Source organism: Erpetoichthys calabaricus, chromosome 11, assembly GCF_900747795.2.
Source record: "Erpetoichthys calabaricus chromosome 11, fErpCal1.3, whole genome shotgun sequence".
Taxonomy (NCBI): Eukaryota; Metazoa; Chordata; class Cladistia; order Polypteriformes; family Polypteridae; genus Erpetoichthys; species Erpetoichthys calabaricus.
In genome coordinates this window covers 107,644,461-107,661,197 of record NC_041404.2, presented here as the reverse complement: position 1 = coordinate 107,661,197, position 16,737 = coordinate 107,644,461, and the positions used below count along the sequence as shown (strand labels likewise).

General features: G+C 36.2%; 1 protein-coding gene across 1 annotated transcript in view; it reads left to right on the top strand.

Moving 5' to 3' along the window:
- The window catches only part of ddx46 (DEAD (Asp-Glu-Ala-Asp) box polypeptide 46), a 155,973-nt gene that overhangs the window by 85,867 nt on the left and 53,369 nt on the right, over window positions 1–16,737 (top strand). Inside the window, exons 5-12 of the mRNA XM_028813700.2 lie at window positions 154–322; window positions 777–928; window positions 6,896–7,009; window positions 7,230–7,395; window positions 9,069–9,189; window positions 10,620–10,795; window positions 11,343–11,464; window positions 12,210–12,288. Of these exons, the coding sequence (XP_028669533.2) occupies window positions 154–322; window positions 777–928; window positions 6,896–7,009; window positions 7,230–7,395; window positions 9,069–9,189; window positions 10,620–10,795; window positions 11,343–11,464; window positions 12,210–12,288 (1,099 nt within the window). The remainder of the gene's footprint in view (window positions 1–153; window positions 323–776; window positions 929–6,895; window positions 7,010–7,229; window positions 7,396–9,068; window positions 9,190–10,619; window positions 10,796–11,342; window positions 11,465–12,209; window positions 12,289–16,737) is intronic.

Sequence of the window (16,737 nt, the reverse complement as noted above, 5' to 3'; positions counted from 1 at the left end):
TTGGTGTGATCACAGTTCCAGAGCATTTTGTTGGGCAAAGTGAAGTCCCATCAAGCATATTCAAAAGAGTAAATGTAAGTCTCTGTAACTATTGTGTTGTTCGTTCCTTTGCAAGTCATTGCTGGTGAATATGTTTTTGAATCCTTTTAACAGCAAGACTTTGATCAAAACAAACTAGAAGAGGAAATGAGGAAAAGGAAAGAACGAGTGGAGAAATGGAGAGAGGAGCAGAGAAAGAAAGCAGTAGAGAACATTGGTGAACTGAAGAAGGAGCTTGAGGAGATGAAGCAAGGAAAAAAGTGGAGCCTTGAGGATGATGATGGTTAGTTTTTTCCCCTCTACTTTGTAGAAATGTAAATTTTAAATTAGTACATAAATGACAGAGGACATAGGGTTTTGTTGGCCTTCTTACATTTAAATAAACAGTATAAACATGCTATATGTGTTGAAGACAATTACTAACTTTTTAATGAATACAATATTTTCAATACTGGATTTCATGAAAAGTATAATCCTGTCTGTACATTTTGTATTGCTATAAAATACAGGTTTATATATCAACTATTTGAGAAGATTAGACAAAATGTCACTCTGTTTAGCAACTTATTGCTACCTGTTGGGGATTATCATTTTATACTATGCCTGATGCAATATTTTAGTTATCTGTTGTCTTAAAACCTTTATTTTATTTATATAATGTACAGTCTGTTGTTAAATGTGACTATTGATAAGGTTAAATATATAAAACGGCTTCTTTTCCAATTTTGGTGGATAAGATGATGATGAAGAAGCAGTTATAGCTGAGGAGGTGGAAGAAGAAATTGTAGAGGAAGCAGATGAAGAACTAGATCCATTAGATGCATACATGGAAGAAGTTAAGGAAGAAGTAAAGAAGTTTAACATTGGAAGCATGAAGGGTGGTGATAAGGTGAGAATGAATATGTGTGCTCAGCAGAAAAGAGAGTATTTGTGAATTACTGCTAAACTATAATTGTGTTACTATACACAAAAGACCATGGCTCACTAGACTGAGCCTCTTTGTACATTTTAAAGTACATTGACTTTTAATGTGTTCATGTGGGTACTGTTTATGTGTTTGAGTGCAGTGCATTTAGTATTTTGAAACTTCACCTTTTAGAGGAGTTATACTGTACTGTACATTAAACTCTTTCACTTTTCTATTATCAGTTGTATTTCATCATTTGAAATGTTATGTATAACAACTGTTAGTTTTATTATTAATGATTTGATATCCCATTTGATTTTTAATTTCAAATTATTTATCTTTTGTTATTTAAGTGTATTGCTGTGTATATAAAGTACAATGTGATTATTGCTTGCATAAAACTTTTTTGACAAGTGTAAATAGTATAATACAAACAAAATACATTGCATGTGACATTTAAATACTGTATCAAACAATATATTAAAGAAATATTAAATGGGTATACTCCTGCAGTTGACAGTGCAAGCTCCTGTTGAGAGATCTTGTGACCTGGGGACGAAAATCTTTCAAATGCAGTTCATGTCATAAATGTCTTGAACAAAGGGGAGATGAGATGTTTAATTAAATAAAACCATTGGTAATCCTTCTTGGCAAAAGCTGAACTGTGTTTTGCCCACCTCATATAAGTGACAATGACGCTTAAGAAGTATTACTTACAGTGGCAGCATTGATAACAGACCAAGCCACTCTTTCATCAGCAACAGTCTCCAAAACCAAACCAGCCAAGGGTGACAATTGTCCCTTCAGAGTGTCTTGGTTCTGCTAGTGGGTCCTGTCTGGGAATATTAAGACTGTATCTCACCCAGCCTTGCAGCCTATCCACTACAGACCTTTTTATTGGTCATAGAAACCTCAACAAAAATAAATACATTTCTGACATTGCCTCTCCTGGAGGAGGGCCATATCCTTGAGGTTTTTAAGGCTCAAAGGGCTTTTTGCACTTGCTATAAATAGACCTTTTATAGGTTATTGCTTCCCTACCCTTACTGAGAATTGCCTGTATGACATTGCTTGAACCTATTGTGGCTGGCTGTCACCACTGCTGCGACCATAAACTGAGTATTTTCAGACTCCGTGTGCCTGATCTCTCTAGATATACAGGGTGCCCACAAAGTCTCTTTACAATTTCAAGATTTTATTAAAAAAGCAAATGAATAGACAAATCTTTGTAAATTATTACAAAATGAGGAGTAGATATTTAAGTTTTTTTTGCCTCATTTAATACACTTCTATATGGGCACCATTAGTTGCATGAAGCACATCAAGACGGTGCTCGATTTCTTGCCATGTTCTCTGCAGCATAGTGTCATCAGTGGTGGCAATGGCATCAGTGATCTTTTGCTTCAGGTCATTAATATCCCGTATCTTTGTTCGATACATGATATCTTTAACATAACTCCACAGAAAAGTTCATGGGAATGATATCTGGTGAATGAGGTGGCCAGGGAATTGGGCCACCCCTTCCAATCCGATTTTGTTTCAATAAACCACAATACACATGGTGCCTTTTCTTGAGGAGTAACCATTTTTTAGGGGTTTATTCAACAGCCTCTCTTTCATCAACAGGGTACCTGAAATGCACAAATGCAATGTGATTACAAACTTTGATAACAACTGTGTACATAGGACAAATTTGATTAACATATCTCATCAATTGCCTTTCTAGTAATTTTATGAAATTGTAAAGAGACTTTGTAGACACACTGTACAGTAGAAGCTCCTCTAGTAATGAGAGTTGAGCTCCCAAAGAGAGACGTGCCAGTTTTTCACATCAAACCTTACTTACAGTACTTATTTGGGTTTTCCAGATCTGTTTTAATTGTACTTTGTCCATCTGAGGTCGCTGACAACATCTGATAATCAGTTGATGGCTTAGTACTTATCTACTCAGGTATTCAGAAATATCCATCTTACTAACCAAAGGTTGTAAACCGGATATGGACGCTGGGCGCATCGAGGCGCTCGCGCACTGCTGCACTGCAGGGCATCGAGGCGCATGCACACTGCAACGAGCCCGCCACAGAGAAAACAAAAACAGTTGTAAACCGGATATGGACGCAAGGTGCTGGGCGCAGGGCGCATCGAGGCGGACGCGCTCTGCCGCACTGCAACGAGCCCGCCACAGAGAAAACAAAAACGAGAGGTTTCAGCGCATATGTGAATCACATTTCAGTATTACAGTACGGAATCCCCAGACGGCCAAACTACACGGCATAAACCGGCCACAGAGCAAAAAAATAGCGCACGCGCACTGCCGCACTGCAACGAGCCCGCCACAGAGCAGAAAAATAAAAACGAGCCCACCACAGAGCACACGAGCCCGCACGTGCACTGACGCACTGCAACGAGCCCGCCACAGAGCAAAAAAATAAAAGAGAGGATTCGAAGGTTGTATTACAGTACGGAAACCTCAGAGGTCCACACTACACAGCATATTTGAATCACATTACAGTATTACAGTACGGAGTCCCCAGAGGTCCACACTACACAGCATACGGGGTGGAGTGGTGGCTCTGAGGCTAAGGATCTGTGCTGGTATCCTGAAGGTTGCCGGTTCGAATCCCCGTCACTGCCAAAAGAGACCCTACTCTGCTGGGCCCTTGAGCAAGACCCTTAACCTGTAATTGCTCCAGGGGCGCTGTACAATGGCTGACCCTGCGCTCTGACCCCAAGGGGTATGCGAAAACTAACAAATTTCTAATACAAGAAATCGTATAAGACGAAATAAAGAACAAAAAAAAAAAAATATTGGAATCACATTATAGTATTACAGTAATACATTATTAACAGTCCAGCCACAGAAAACACAGAAACGCCACCAGATGGAAAGAAACAATACACGACCGCTCCGTACTAGACTTGCTCTAATCCACTGTGCCAGTAATGTTGATCACATAGTGGTCATTCAGTTTGGCGCCCGCCCCAGAGTCAAACGCAGCGCCGTCCCGCCCAAACAACACAACCTGTGAGCTACACTTGCTCTAATCCACTGTGACGGTAATATAGATCACATGACGGTCACAGACTCTAACCCAGCGGCTTCCCAGACTCAATGGCTGGCACACAAACACCACAACCTGTAAACTGAACTTGCTGTGCTCCACTCTGCCAGCAGTCGGTGTCAGCAAAGGCAACGGAATCACGTCTCCACAGAATGACACCGCTTTACTACAGATATGCTTATGTAATTAAATGACATTTCCCCAGATGCACCCACCCTCCATGATATGTCATCCATCCAGATATCGGATGGAACAGAAACTGATTGCCATGCTTGGATTTCCGATTTGCTGGCAAATCGCGGGCTTACTGGTAACTCCAGATCAGTGACACAACTACAAAGTCTATATTTGACCTTTGGCCCAAGGTAACCTCATACCAGATTCAAGTATCAGCAGCTTGGTTTTTCAACATGTTCATGTTTATAGGTAATTCATTATTAGCACAGAAATTAAATAACAGTTAACTACTTAATTTTGCATCAGGCAAGCCTATCCTCATAGTGTTGCCTATCTAATTATCTGTTTACTACCCCAAGTTAGGGTTGAAGACTTCCATTAGGGCTACAGAATTAGAAGGTGGTATCTGTTCCAGCTCCAAATCCACTGTCTCAAAAAGTCCAAGTGTTTTAAATAGATGTTTGGCATACATAAGGAGTCTCAAAAATATATACATACTTTGAATGTTTAAAAATACAGTGTTTGTTAAGAGTAGAGCTGCTGATTAATTGCTCTTAACATGAGCTATTAATGTGTTAAACATGTCTGAAATTATCATTTTTAACCCCTAAACGCATTAACTCTAGAATTACCAAAGCCTACGAAAAAACCCGTAAACCTGGCCCACCTTGAATCCCTTCGCACCTCTATCAGCATCTTTTGTCTTGTAAATGTGTTGATCAAGACAAGCAGCCTGCTATACCCTCCCCCCACCAATGCAGAAAGGGCACAAAGTTCTCCCAGTTCAAGCCTTGATTATCTTGGAGTGAAGTGCTGGAGTTTTAGAGGGTCAAAAATATTATTTGGAACACATGCATTTCATGCGTGTTCCATGTCTACAACTATCTATGTAAACACATTGTTAAAACAGAAACGTTTTTCATGTTTTAGTAATAAATGACAAAATGTAGAAAAACTGTATAATTCGGGGTCTCCAACACAACACTCGCAAGCTACTGGTAGCTCACAACCCCTTTCCAAGTAGTTCGCCAAAGGGTTAATGAATCGTACATAAATTTGAAAACTTGATTAGTCAAATTAGGGGTGGGTGATCTTTCCAAAAAATCATATCATGATCCACAATCTGAATTTCAATCTGTCTTTTCAATGTGGCATACACTTACGAGAATATCTGGACTCAAACTCATCAAGACCTAAGTAACACTTTATTTTAAATATCAAACAAAGTTGAATTCAATTGTTCTCTTGTTCGCTAGCTAAGTGGAGTTAAGGAATTTCTTGCCCTTTCTGCGGCGGTGGAGGGATGGAGTAGTAGACTGCTTGCTGCTTGTCTTGATCAACACATTTACAAGGCAAAAGAAGCTGACAGAAAGGTGCGAAGGGATTTAAGGTGGGCCAGAATTATGAGTTTTTCGTAGGCTTTGGTAATTCTAGTGTTAATTTCATTTGATCAATTTCATAGTGCTTCACGCTAAATGAAACAGTGCCAAATGAATCCAAGTCTATTAATACTGCTTGATCATTTCCTTTGTTGTTTCTTGGTAATGGTCTTCATCCACACGCACCAGCAGAGTCACTATTTGTCCCTTGTAATATGGGATCACCCCATATTGGAACATGAAATACAGTGTACTGTATTGAAACAGTGAGGGACACTATTTGATCTATATTTTTGTACACATTGTTTCATATCTACGCTAGCTCTTCAAAATGCCAAGAATAACATTAGGACAATTATAATCAAATCAGTTATACCAGCTACGTAAATCAGTTTGATTTTTGTGTTGTGCTGAACCTGCAGATGGGAAAGCACTGTGCACTGAGTAAGACAACGCATAATTCTTACCTTTTATACTGCATTCACATATTGATGGTAAAATAAGTCACATTGCACAGTATAGCCTCCAGAATAAGACCCTATGCAAGACAGAATGCCAGTGGGTCTGCCATGTTCCTGGTGACGAACACATTTGCCATGGAGCATTTTCAGTCACCCATTGAGGGATATCTGACCTGAAATGGCGCAGTGCAGATGCTACCCATGTCTAATAAAGTATCTATCTACCTACCTACCTACCTACCTACCTACCTACCTACCTACCTACCTACCTACCTACCTAAACAGCAAATGACACAGAATGGAATCGCTTCATTCCTTATACCTCACTTCGACTTCCCCCAACACAAACAATGTGTGTTACTGATTTTTAATCCATTGTATGTACCTACTGTAGCCTACATTATAACCTACATTAGCCTATGTTATACTAGAACCAATAAAGCTAGCCAATTATCAGTGCAAATTCATCATGCTAATAGTTCCGTCCATTTGGGCTGAAGGTTTAGATAGACTTATTTTATAGTCATAAATGAAACATTCTATGACACTGTGCAATTTAAAACATCTAAATAAATAACCCTATCAGACACATATTTTAGAAGTTTTAGAGTTATAGCAGGGCTGATTGTGAACAAAAGCTGAACCATGATTTTATGTTTGTTTTTCCATATTTAAATGTTTGTCTGATTGTTGGTGTTTTGGTATATTATGTTGCAATATAGCAGTCCAAATCTTAAGTATTGATTGATTGGCCTTTCTTCTTAGAACAGTTTGTCATAGGTAATTTTAGAAGCAGTATATGGGTGCAGAAAATATAGTGCCACACATATTTCTAATTTTCTATTTTTTTTTTCTTTTCTGCCTTATCAGAAGGGTGGAACAACAGTAACCAAAGTGATGACTGTGGTGAAAACCAAAAAAGCACCAACAGAATCTGACAAGAAGAAGGGAGAACTAATGGAAAATGACCAGGATGCAATGGAAGTATGTACAATTTTTTAAAAAAAAAGTATATTTTGACTAAATGTGTTGGCATGATATATGTCTTCTTTTAATGGAGCCTGTAATCCACAATATTTAAATAATATAGCTTTGGTTAGTAAGACATTTGGGCATTCAAAAATTTGTTTTTAAAGCTGTAAAGAGTAAGATTCTTTTTTTTTTCCAAGAAGTGGATTTTAATCTTATTTTTTTATTTTTTCAGTACTCATCTGAAGAAGAAGAGGTTGATCTGCAGACAGCTCTTACAGGTTATCAGACCAAGCAGAGGAAACTTTTAGAACCTGTAGATCACCACAAAATTGAATATGAACCTTTTCGTAAAAATTTTTATGTGGAGGTTCCTGAACTGACTCGAATGTCTTTAGAGGGTGAGATTGGTTTAAATGACAAGTGTTAAACTTACAATCTATATTGATAAACTATTTTTTTTTCTTTGTAGTTCGTTTTTTCTCGTATTTTCTCTCTCAGCATATAACCAGTTTTGGCTCAAGCATATAATTTTAATTTGCCTCTGATAAATGTTTGTTGAATCGTGTAGCATCCCATGAAGTGTTGCAACCTGTAGAGTGCTTCTGGTGAATTATGCTATATTCACGTGCTATTGGACAGGCTACTTGAATTCTTAGAGGTGTATTGTAACACCTACCTTTTACCTCAGCCAAAAATATAAATGAGAGGTTTCAGTTTTTTATTATTAATACATTTGCAAACCTTTCTGAAAATGTTTTCACTTTGTCATCATGGGTTATTGATTGTAGACTGATGAACAAACATTTCAAAATTGTCCATTTAAAATGAAATCAATACAATAAAGTGTGCAGATAGTGAAGAGGTCTGAATACTTTCTGAATCCACTGTCTATATTTGGTATTAATTAGGAAGCAGTTGTTGTAGCTTAGCATTTCCCACAATCATTACATGCGAGTTGTGTGTTTTTATTCGTTTGTTTTGTATTTTGTTCCCACAATCATTACATGCGAGTTGTGTGTTTTTATTCGTTTGTTTTGTATTTTGTTCCCACAATCATTACATGTGAGTTGTGTGTTTTTTATTTGAAATAAAAGTGGTAGCAAATACTTGCAAATACTATGTGCAGAAATTATTCAAAAGTGTGTAAAATTATAGTGTGATTAGAAATGTATTGCTTTAAAAGTTGTGGAGGCCAAAAATTTACTAAAAACTTTTAGTATTCTCTTAGGTTCATGCTGATTTGAAATTATTTTTTAAAAATGCACATTATATGCCTAATTTTCATAATGCATTATTGATATAAGAAACTTAAAAATAAATACTGATGCACTGATACTGTACGTGCAAAATGCTGTTGGCAAATTGATGGAACGCTCATTGTTAAATGCAGAAAATAATTGTTATGGTTATGTCACTAAACTGATTTTGTAAATTAATTTTAAAAAAACAAACAAAACTTGTATCTTACTGAAATGAAGTTTGTGTCTTTATGCACCCGTCCTCTTTCAACAAAAGCAGCTTTGAGGGGAAAGAATCAAACAGTTGTTTTCAAAAACAAACCCGAGCCCAAAACTGACGCATAAATACAACCCAAATGAAATAGCAGTGCATTTTGTGATTTTAAATTCCAGATTTATTCAGGTGCTTCAAAGTCTTTATAGTCAGATGCAATATATTGTTTGCTTCACATTGTTTATATTAGCAACAGCAAGAACATGTAGCAACAATCCACATCTTCATGGGAAACCATCTATCATGTTTGCTTCCTGCTAATTTAACGTAGATAAAAATGATATGAACATTGAAATATAACATTTTAATTTCTAATTTGAGGGCATCTTGTTATTTATCCTAACAACCATACTGTCACTGCTGATGGATTGATTATATTACTCATGCTTCATTACAATAATATTCATTGTGTGTAAAAGTGGCTGTTCATCAGTTTCAGATTTTATCTTAATTAGCTTAACTGAAAATAAAAACTGTACATGCTTGAAATGTTTCAGTTTTCCCTGAAATAGGTTGATGATGATTTTTACTGATTCATGTTTTTTGCATTTTCCTACAGAAGTAAATTCTTACAGGCTGGAGTTAGAGGGAATCATAGTTAAGGGTAAAGGTTGTCCAAAACCTATCAAAACATGGGTACAGTGTGGAATTTCCATGAAGATTTTAAGTGCTCTTAAAAAGTAAGACCATAGAATCTCTTAGTTATTACACTTTTATTTTTTACATAAAACAAATAACTAATTTTAAAACAACCTAATTTATTAGAAATCATTTTTGAGTCTGTTTCTTTTATTTAAGCTTAGTTTCTGAACAAATACTTAAAATAAGATTGACTATAAGAGCAATTCAGGCATTTATTTAACATTTTAATGTACTGTGATTTAGTCAAATGTTTTGAAGTGGTTTTCTTTTTCTCCTCACAAATACATCAATAAAAATCAACCAATATAAGAAAAGATATACTGTATACACTCATCAGCCACAACATTTAAACCATCTGCCTAATATTGCGAAGGTCCCCCTACACAAAGCAGCTCTGACCTATGGAGGAATGGACTCCAGATGATATCTGAATGTGTCCTGTGGTATCAGGCACCAAGACATTAGCAGCAGATCTTTTAAGTCCTTTGTGAGTTGAGAGGTGGCGGTTCTATGGATAGGATTTACTTATCCAGTACATCTCACAGATGCTTGATTGGTGGCCAAGTCAATATAAATTGAGTGCTTTGTCGTGTTCCTCAAACCATTCCTGAACAATTCTTGCTGAGCAGAAGGGTGCATTATCCTACTGAAAGAGGCCACTGCTTTCACGGAATACTGTTGCTACGAAGTGTTGTATGTAGTCTGTAGTCAACAATCTTTAGGTTATTGGTATGTATGAAAGTAACATCCACATGAATGCCAGGACCCATGATTTCCCAGCGGAACATTGCCCACATGCCACTGTAGGTGCTTTTGGTAGTGGACACCTGCTTTTGGGTTAGCATGGGCACTCTTGATTGGTCAGTGGCTCTGCAGCCACATAGGCAGCAAGCTGTGATGCATTGTGTATTCTGATACCTTTCTCTCGTGGCCACCATTAAGTTTTTCAGCAGTATGTACTACAGTAGCTCTTCTGTGGTATCAGACCAGATGGGCTACCAACGTGCATCAGTAATGTTTGGGTGCCCATGACCCTGTCACTGGTTCAATGGTTGTCCTCTGGGCCACTTTTGGTAGGTACTAACCTCTTCATACTGGGAATACCACACAAGACTTGCCATTACAATTTACCTTTTGTCAAAATTGCTCATATCCTTACTCTTGCCCATTGTTCCTGTTTCCAGCACATCACTTTCAAGAACTGACTGTTCACTTGCTGCCTAATATGTCCCACCCCTTGATAGGTGGAATTGTAAAGCGATAATCAATGTTATTCACTTCACATGTCAGTGCTTTTAATGTTGTGGCTGATCGGTGTATGGTTAAAACTATATTTTAAAATGTACCTTTTATCTGTAGCTGACGCAGTGCTTAACATTGCTGCCTTTCATGTCTAGGGAACCAGGTTTAATACTTAAGATTATTATGCCGCTGAAATGTTAATGCCTTTTAATTCTTTTTTCTCAAGGCATAACTATGAAAAGCCTACACCAATTCAAGCCCAGGCTATTCCAACAATCATGTCTGGTCGTGATTTGATTGGCATAGCTAAAACTGGAAGTGGGAAAACCATTGCTTTTCTTCTACCAATGTTTCGACACATTATGGATCAGAGACCCCTTGAAGAAGGTGAAGGTCCTATAGGTGAGTCCTTTTAGTACAGAAAATAGTTATTAGAAACATCAGTGACTTACAAATGAAATATTTGTGTTAGTGTATATCATCACCATCATTTTACAGTCAGTTTTCTTTCTACATTTATGTATTTTTTGTAATTAACTGGGTGTGTTCAACACTCCTGAGATGTTTTTACTGAGATTGATTTTCATCACAAACCACTATGTAAAACGTTGCAGATGTAATTATTTACCCTTAAAATTAATAATTGCTTATGAGATTGAGCCGAAGTGAAAAGCATGTAAGGAATGACTTGGTCTGACATCTTTTTTCAAAGTAATGACTTAGTTTATTATCCTTTATATGGAACTTTAATATTTATGCTTTGGCTATTAGCTCAAATGATTTAAATTAATCCTAATATTTGATTTACTTTTATGTTTTGAAAAAATAAGTAAATACTTTTGTTTATGGTTGAAAGTATTCTTTTAATATTGTTTTCAACATACAGTACATTAGCTGATACCTACACATTACATTTTACTAAATCATGTCATTTTTTTCCAACTCCTAGCCCTTATTATGACACCCACTAGAGAACTGGCTCTCCAGATTACAAAAGAATGTAAAAAATTTTCCAAACCCCTTGGGCTTAGAGTGGTCTGCGTTTATGGTGGCACGGGGATTAGCGAACAGGTAAGCTTTAATTAAAAGCTGCAAGCATATTCAGTTTTGGTATATGAGGGAGAACCCCAAATTTCCCATAATTGGTCAGTAGCCCAGGAGTGGAGTGTTGGTATCTACTATGCCACTAGGTATCCCATGCCTAGTCTTGTTAATCAGTCCACAGAGTTGATCAAGTGCCCATTTCTGACATTTATTCTACAATTTTACTGTTGACTGCCGAAAAAAGCATATAAAAGTCATATTGAACATTAAGAAAACAATGATCATGTTTTTCAAAATTAACAGTACATGAGCATGCTCCTGCACATACCAGAGTTTTTGACCAAAAATGGTGTAGTTGTTGCTTTGCACTTACTGAATTCACCAGATTTTGCCTCCTGTGACTTTTTGGTTCCTAAAAGTAAAATTGATACTAAAGGGAAGACAATTTGCTACAATGGAAGAAATCCAGAAAAAATAATCACAGGAGACTAATTTAAACGCAGTAACAAAAGATTAGTTCAGTAATTGAAGTGCTAGAACAAGTGTATTGCATCTCAAGGTGTTTTGATAGTAACTAAACTGAAATTGCTGTAAGTTGTATGATAGCTTTTTTATTTTTTTTTTGGAAATTATTTGGATCCCCCTCAAATTTGTGTTTATTTTAAAGGTTATATGTAAGAGTTAGCATGTTTTTTAACTTTTGTAATTGTTATTTTGTTTTGCTTAGTGAGGGGTGTATTTTGATGTATTTGGAATGTTAAATATATTACAGATTGCTGAACTTAAGAGAGGAGCAGAAATCATTGTTTGCACTCCAGGGCGCATGATCGACATGCTTGGAGCAAACAGTGGTGAGTATTAATATTTATGAAACTATGTATAGTAATTGTGGTAGGTATTTAAGTTTGAAATTTATATTAAAATGCTAAGCTGCTGTATCTGTTCTTTTTAGTAACTGAGTTAACTGGTGAAGTAAATTAAATAAAAACCTGTAACCAGTTCCTTAAAATGTACATTAGGCAATTGGATTTGTCTTTAAATAGTAGTTCACAACTCTCCATTAATACTATGCATTTTAAACATTTTTGAGCATGAATTTGCTAAGATGTTTTTAGAACAGCATTAATAATGATAACTTTGGAGACTATATTAAAATTTTAGAATATTATGGTGGTTAACTGAGGTTTGGTACATCATGTTTCCTGCCACATCACAACATGTGTTCCCTAATATTTAGCTCAGACTTGAAGCCCTGAACTGTATTGAACAGGGATGAAAGAGTTCCCCAGTTGTATGGATTTACCATTTTCAAAGGTCAAAATGCACCAGTCCTGGGATTCATGTAGTGTGTGTTATTGTTTATTTATTGATGGGTAAGTGGTCATTGTTTTGATGATCAATAGGTCTTGATTAATTGTCAATCACCACACACTAAATGATAGACCTCATGTTGCAAACAGTTAGGCAGGCATTCAGTGGAAGCCTTCAAAAAATAAAGACCTCTAAAAGTAAGAGGGTGCGACACTAGTGCAAGTTTTAAAGATAGTGAAGGTGGAGAGATAAAACAAGGACAGGTGGTCTATATTGCAGAAATTGTGAGAAAACACAAGGAAAAAATAAAATATGTTGTACAAAGTATGCTTGTGTGTGATTTTTCCCTGACCACTGATTCTAATAAAGTTCAAGACAGTCAAAATATGTTAAATGACAATAGAGCAGACTGAAGCAAAACAAAGTTGCAAGAAACTGGCAGCATACGTCAGTGCTAATGTGTGATATTAAATTAGATGATATAATTAAAATGCTGCTGTTGTTAAGAGACATTCAAGATTTATAAAGACAGTTTTCTAGGCAAAATTAGGGACTTGTATTGATTTCTATCTGTAAATTAGATCAGAGATTGACACAACTAGTCTTCATTTTTCTTACTGTGTTGTAAACATCACTACTGTCATATAGACTTCGAGTCTTTTTTCTGTGTGACCACTTTCATCTCTGATTGAGTGGATTAGAAGATTGTTGGATTGATCAGATATATACTGAGTGTTCCCAGTAGCCTTTTAATTTGACAGGTAAAACATGCAATTTTGTAAACTTCTGCTTATGATTCTTTTTAATAGTTGGTTATAATCAAGGGAAAGTTTTATAGTAATAGGTTCCTGCTATGTACCTATCATTAACTGTTGATTACGTAAAGAACAAAGTTTTTCACTTATCTGAATATAAATGCATGCTAACTTTGTTAGTTAATATTAAATATATTTTTACTGAGTTTGAGCCATTACCTCTTACTAAACTGTTGACGTTATTTGGCCATCATGGAAAACTTACCTTCAAGGAACAAGTGTTCTTCACATCTAAGTTCAACAAAGGTAGGTAGTGATGGAATTCTGCAAAGAACTTTCCACTTAACAGAAGAAGTAAGGTTTTGTTTAATTAAGTTTTGAGATAATGTGAGTATTTAGAATATCTTTTTCCTGGGATTTTATAAAAGTTTAAATTATTTAATCTTAACAGATCAGTAAGGTCAATGTATTTTGCTTTCATATATATGCAACCTTATGTTAAGTTTAATCAACCATCAACATATGCAAAGCAAGACAATTCAATTCAATTCAGTTTTATTTGTCATTCAGCAGAACATCCAAGATGTGCTGCAGAACGAAAATACGATGCACAAGACATTAATAAAAACACATAGTTAAAAACAGCCTACAATAAAATACTAAAATGCTTCATTTAAAAGACGAACGGCAGTAGGAAAAAAACAGTTTTTAAACCTGGTAGTTCTACATTTCAGGCTGCGGTACCTTCTGCTTGAGGGCATGAGGGAAAAGAGTTCAGAGGCAGGATAAGTAGGGTCTCTAGAAATCCGCACAGCTCTGGCCAGACAGCGTTGTTTTGCCAAATCTTGTACATTTGGCAACGGGGCTCCAATGATCCTCTCCGCAGCCCTCACCACTTTCCTCAGTGCTTTCCAGTCCGAAGCGCTGCAGCTCTCCTGCCACAGAGAGCTGCTGCTGGTTAGCATGCTCTCTATGGTCCCTCTGTAAAAAGTGGTGAGGACTGACTTACTGAGATGGGCCCTCTTTAGCCTCCGCAGAAAGATCAAGCGCTGGTGAGCTTTCTTGATGACGGAGGAGGTGTGCAGGGACCAGGTGAGGTTGTTCGTCACATTAACTCCCAGGAACTTAGTAGACTGCACAATTTCCACAGCAGTGTTCTTAATGTAGACGGGGATGTGTATCAGCTGTTTCTTCCTGAAGTCGATCACCAGTTCTTTTGTTTTTTCGACATTCAGTATCAGATTGTTTTTATCTCACCATTCCACAAGTGACTTTACCTCTTCTCTGTAATCCCCCTCCCCGTCACCTTGAATGAGACCCACCACTGTTGTGTCGTCCGCATACTTAATAATTTGGTTTGTGCTGAACTTGGCACAACAATCGTGGGTCATGAGCGTGAAGAGGAGGGGACTTAGAACACACCCCTGTGGAGAACCTGTGCTCAAGGAGATGGTATCTGATTTATTAATTACAATCCCCTGTTTAATATGTTTGTTTTAATTCAGATTAAAAAGAAAATAAATCCCTAAGGTTATAATACAGAAATAGTGTGAAGCAGCAGTTGAGTGTTAACAAGAGTGGATTTTGTAGCTTTGTTCAGTTTTACAGTCAAAAAAATTAGCCTGTGGCCAAAGTTAATGACATTGGAGAATGTCTAGTAAAATATTATCACATAGCCTTGCATACTGGCAGGGAGGAGGTTATTAGAATTGATAGGTTTCATAGTGCCATTATTATAATAACAAATCATAAAATTTTTCCCATTATAAAATAGTAGAGGAGTAAATGGTATATTAATGTTGAGGTGGGGGCATTAACAAATTTTTAGAATACATGTTGGTAAACAGTCTTAAATGTAAAAATAATTGCTTGTACTCTAATTAGCAGAATAGCTTATTTGACACAAACAGGCTGTCCTAAGCATTTTCTGTTAATTTGCCATCAAGGTGAGGTGTGAACTAATGCTTGAGCTGACAGCTTTTCCCTATAAAAGATCACCATGGCTTGTATACAAGCAAATTAATACAATTCCCAGGTGAAACACACAAACCATTATATCAACCATATGTAAGCTTTATTGACAGTGATATAGTGTAATCTCAAGAGACTTATTGGATTCCATTTTTTAAATGTATTTTACAGTATTAGCTGTATGAAAAATGTCCAGAAACTAGACAAATCTTGAAATAAGTGATAACTATCATAGCCTAGAAAGAAATGAATCCCATTTTCTACAAGAAACAGTTATGCACAGTCTACTCCATCAAAATGTTTGTGTTTAGGTGGAGGTTATGCATATTAAGTAAAATTGTTTATGACATTCGTTTGGTAGAAAACTGGGTTTTGCAGCTTTCAAAAACAATGAAAGAAGTGATGGTATTAAGTTTTTAGTTCTTCTAGAAATAGTTTTGCACAGTTCACTTCAACAAAATATTTGTGCTTAAGAAGAAGTTACACATCAGTGAAACTGATAGTTTGTAACACTTATTTGGTGGAAAGCAGGTTTTATGCAACTTTCAGAAACAACAAAAGAAGCGATAGGATTATGCTTTTCAATATTTTCTGTTTTCTGTCTATTCCTGCTGTCTTGTAGGTTTTGAGCCATGTTTTTTGTTTATAGCTCAAATGCAATTTTGCTATTCAAGTACATTGTGTTTAAAAATGAAAAGTGTTAATACAATAAATGCAGCAGTTAACCTTTGCTGCCAATCTAAAAGCTTCTTTTGGGTTAAAAATATCCATGTTGTCACTGCTGTTTAAAAAAAACTTGCAAGAACCTATCCCATTGTCTGAAACTGACATTTGTAAGCCGTATTATCTCAAAAAATGAATATATCCTTCTTATATATGTAAATAAGGGAATCCCTGGATGGGACTTCCCGCAAATGTCCCAAGGTCTGTGTGCTGTGCCAGTTAAAATAGTGGCACTGTGGAGTAATTTCATAGATAGATTCTATAAAGTGTAATATATAAGCAATGAATAAACTATAATTCAATGCATGTTACAGAAAAAAATGAAACTAAGTTATGTTTAAATTGTTTATATTTTTCATCTGTTACCCGTTAGACAAGTCCCTCCTCATATTCCTTTCCTCTGCTCTCTGTCACTAATTTGATGTATTATAGCATAATTATAAAGGTGGCACACAGTGTATGTTAAAGTAGCAAGACTATGACGAGACAGTTTGTTTTTGATGATGGTAGTCTACCTATTATTTAAAATAATCCCTATAA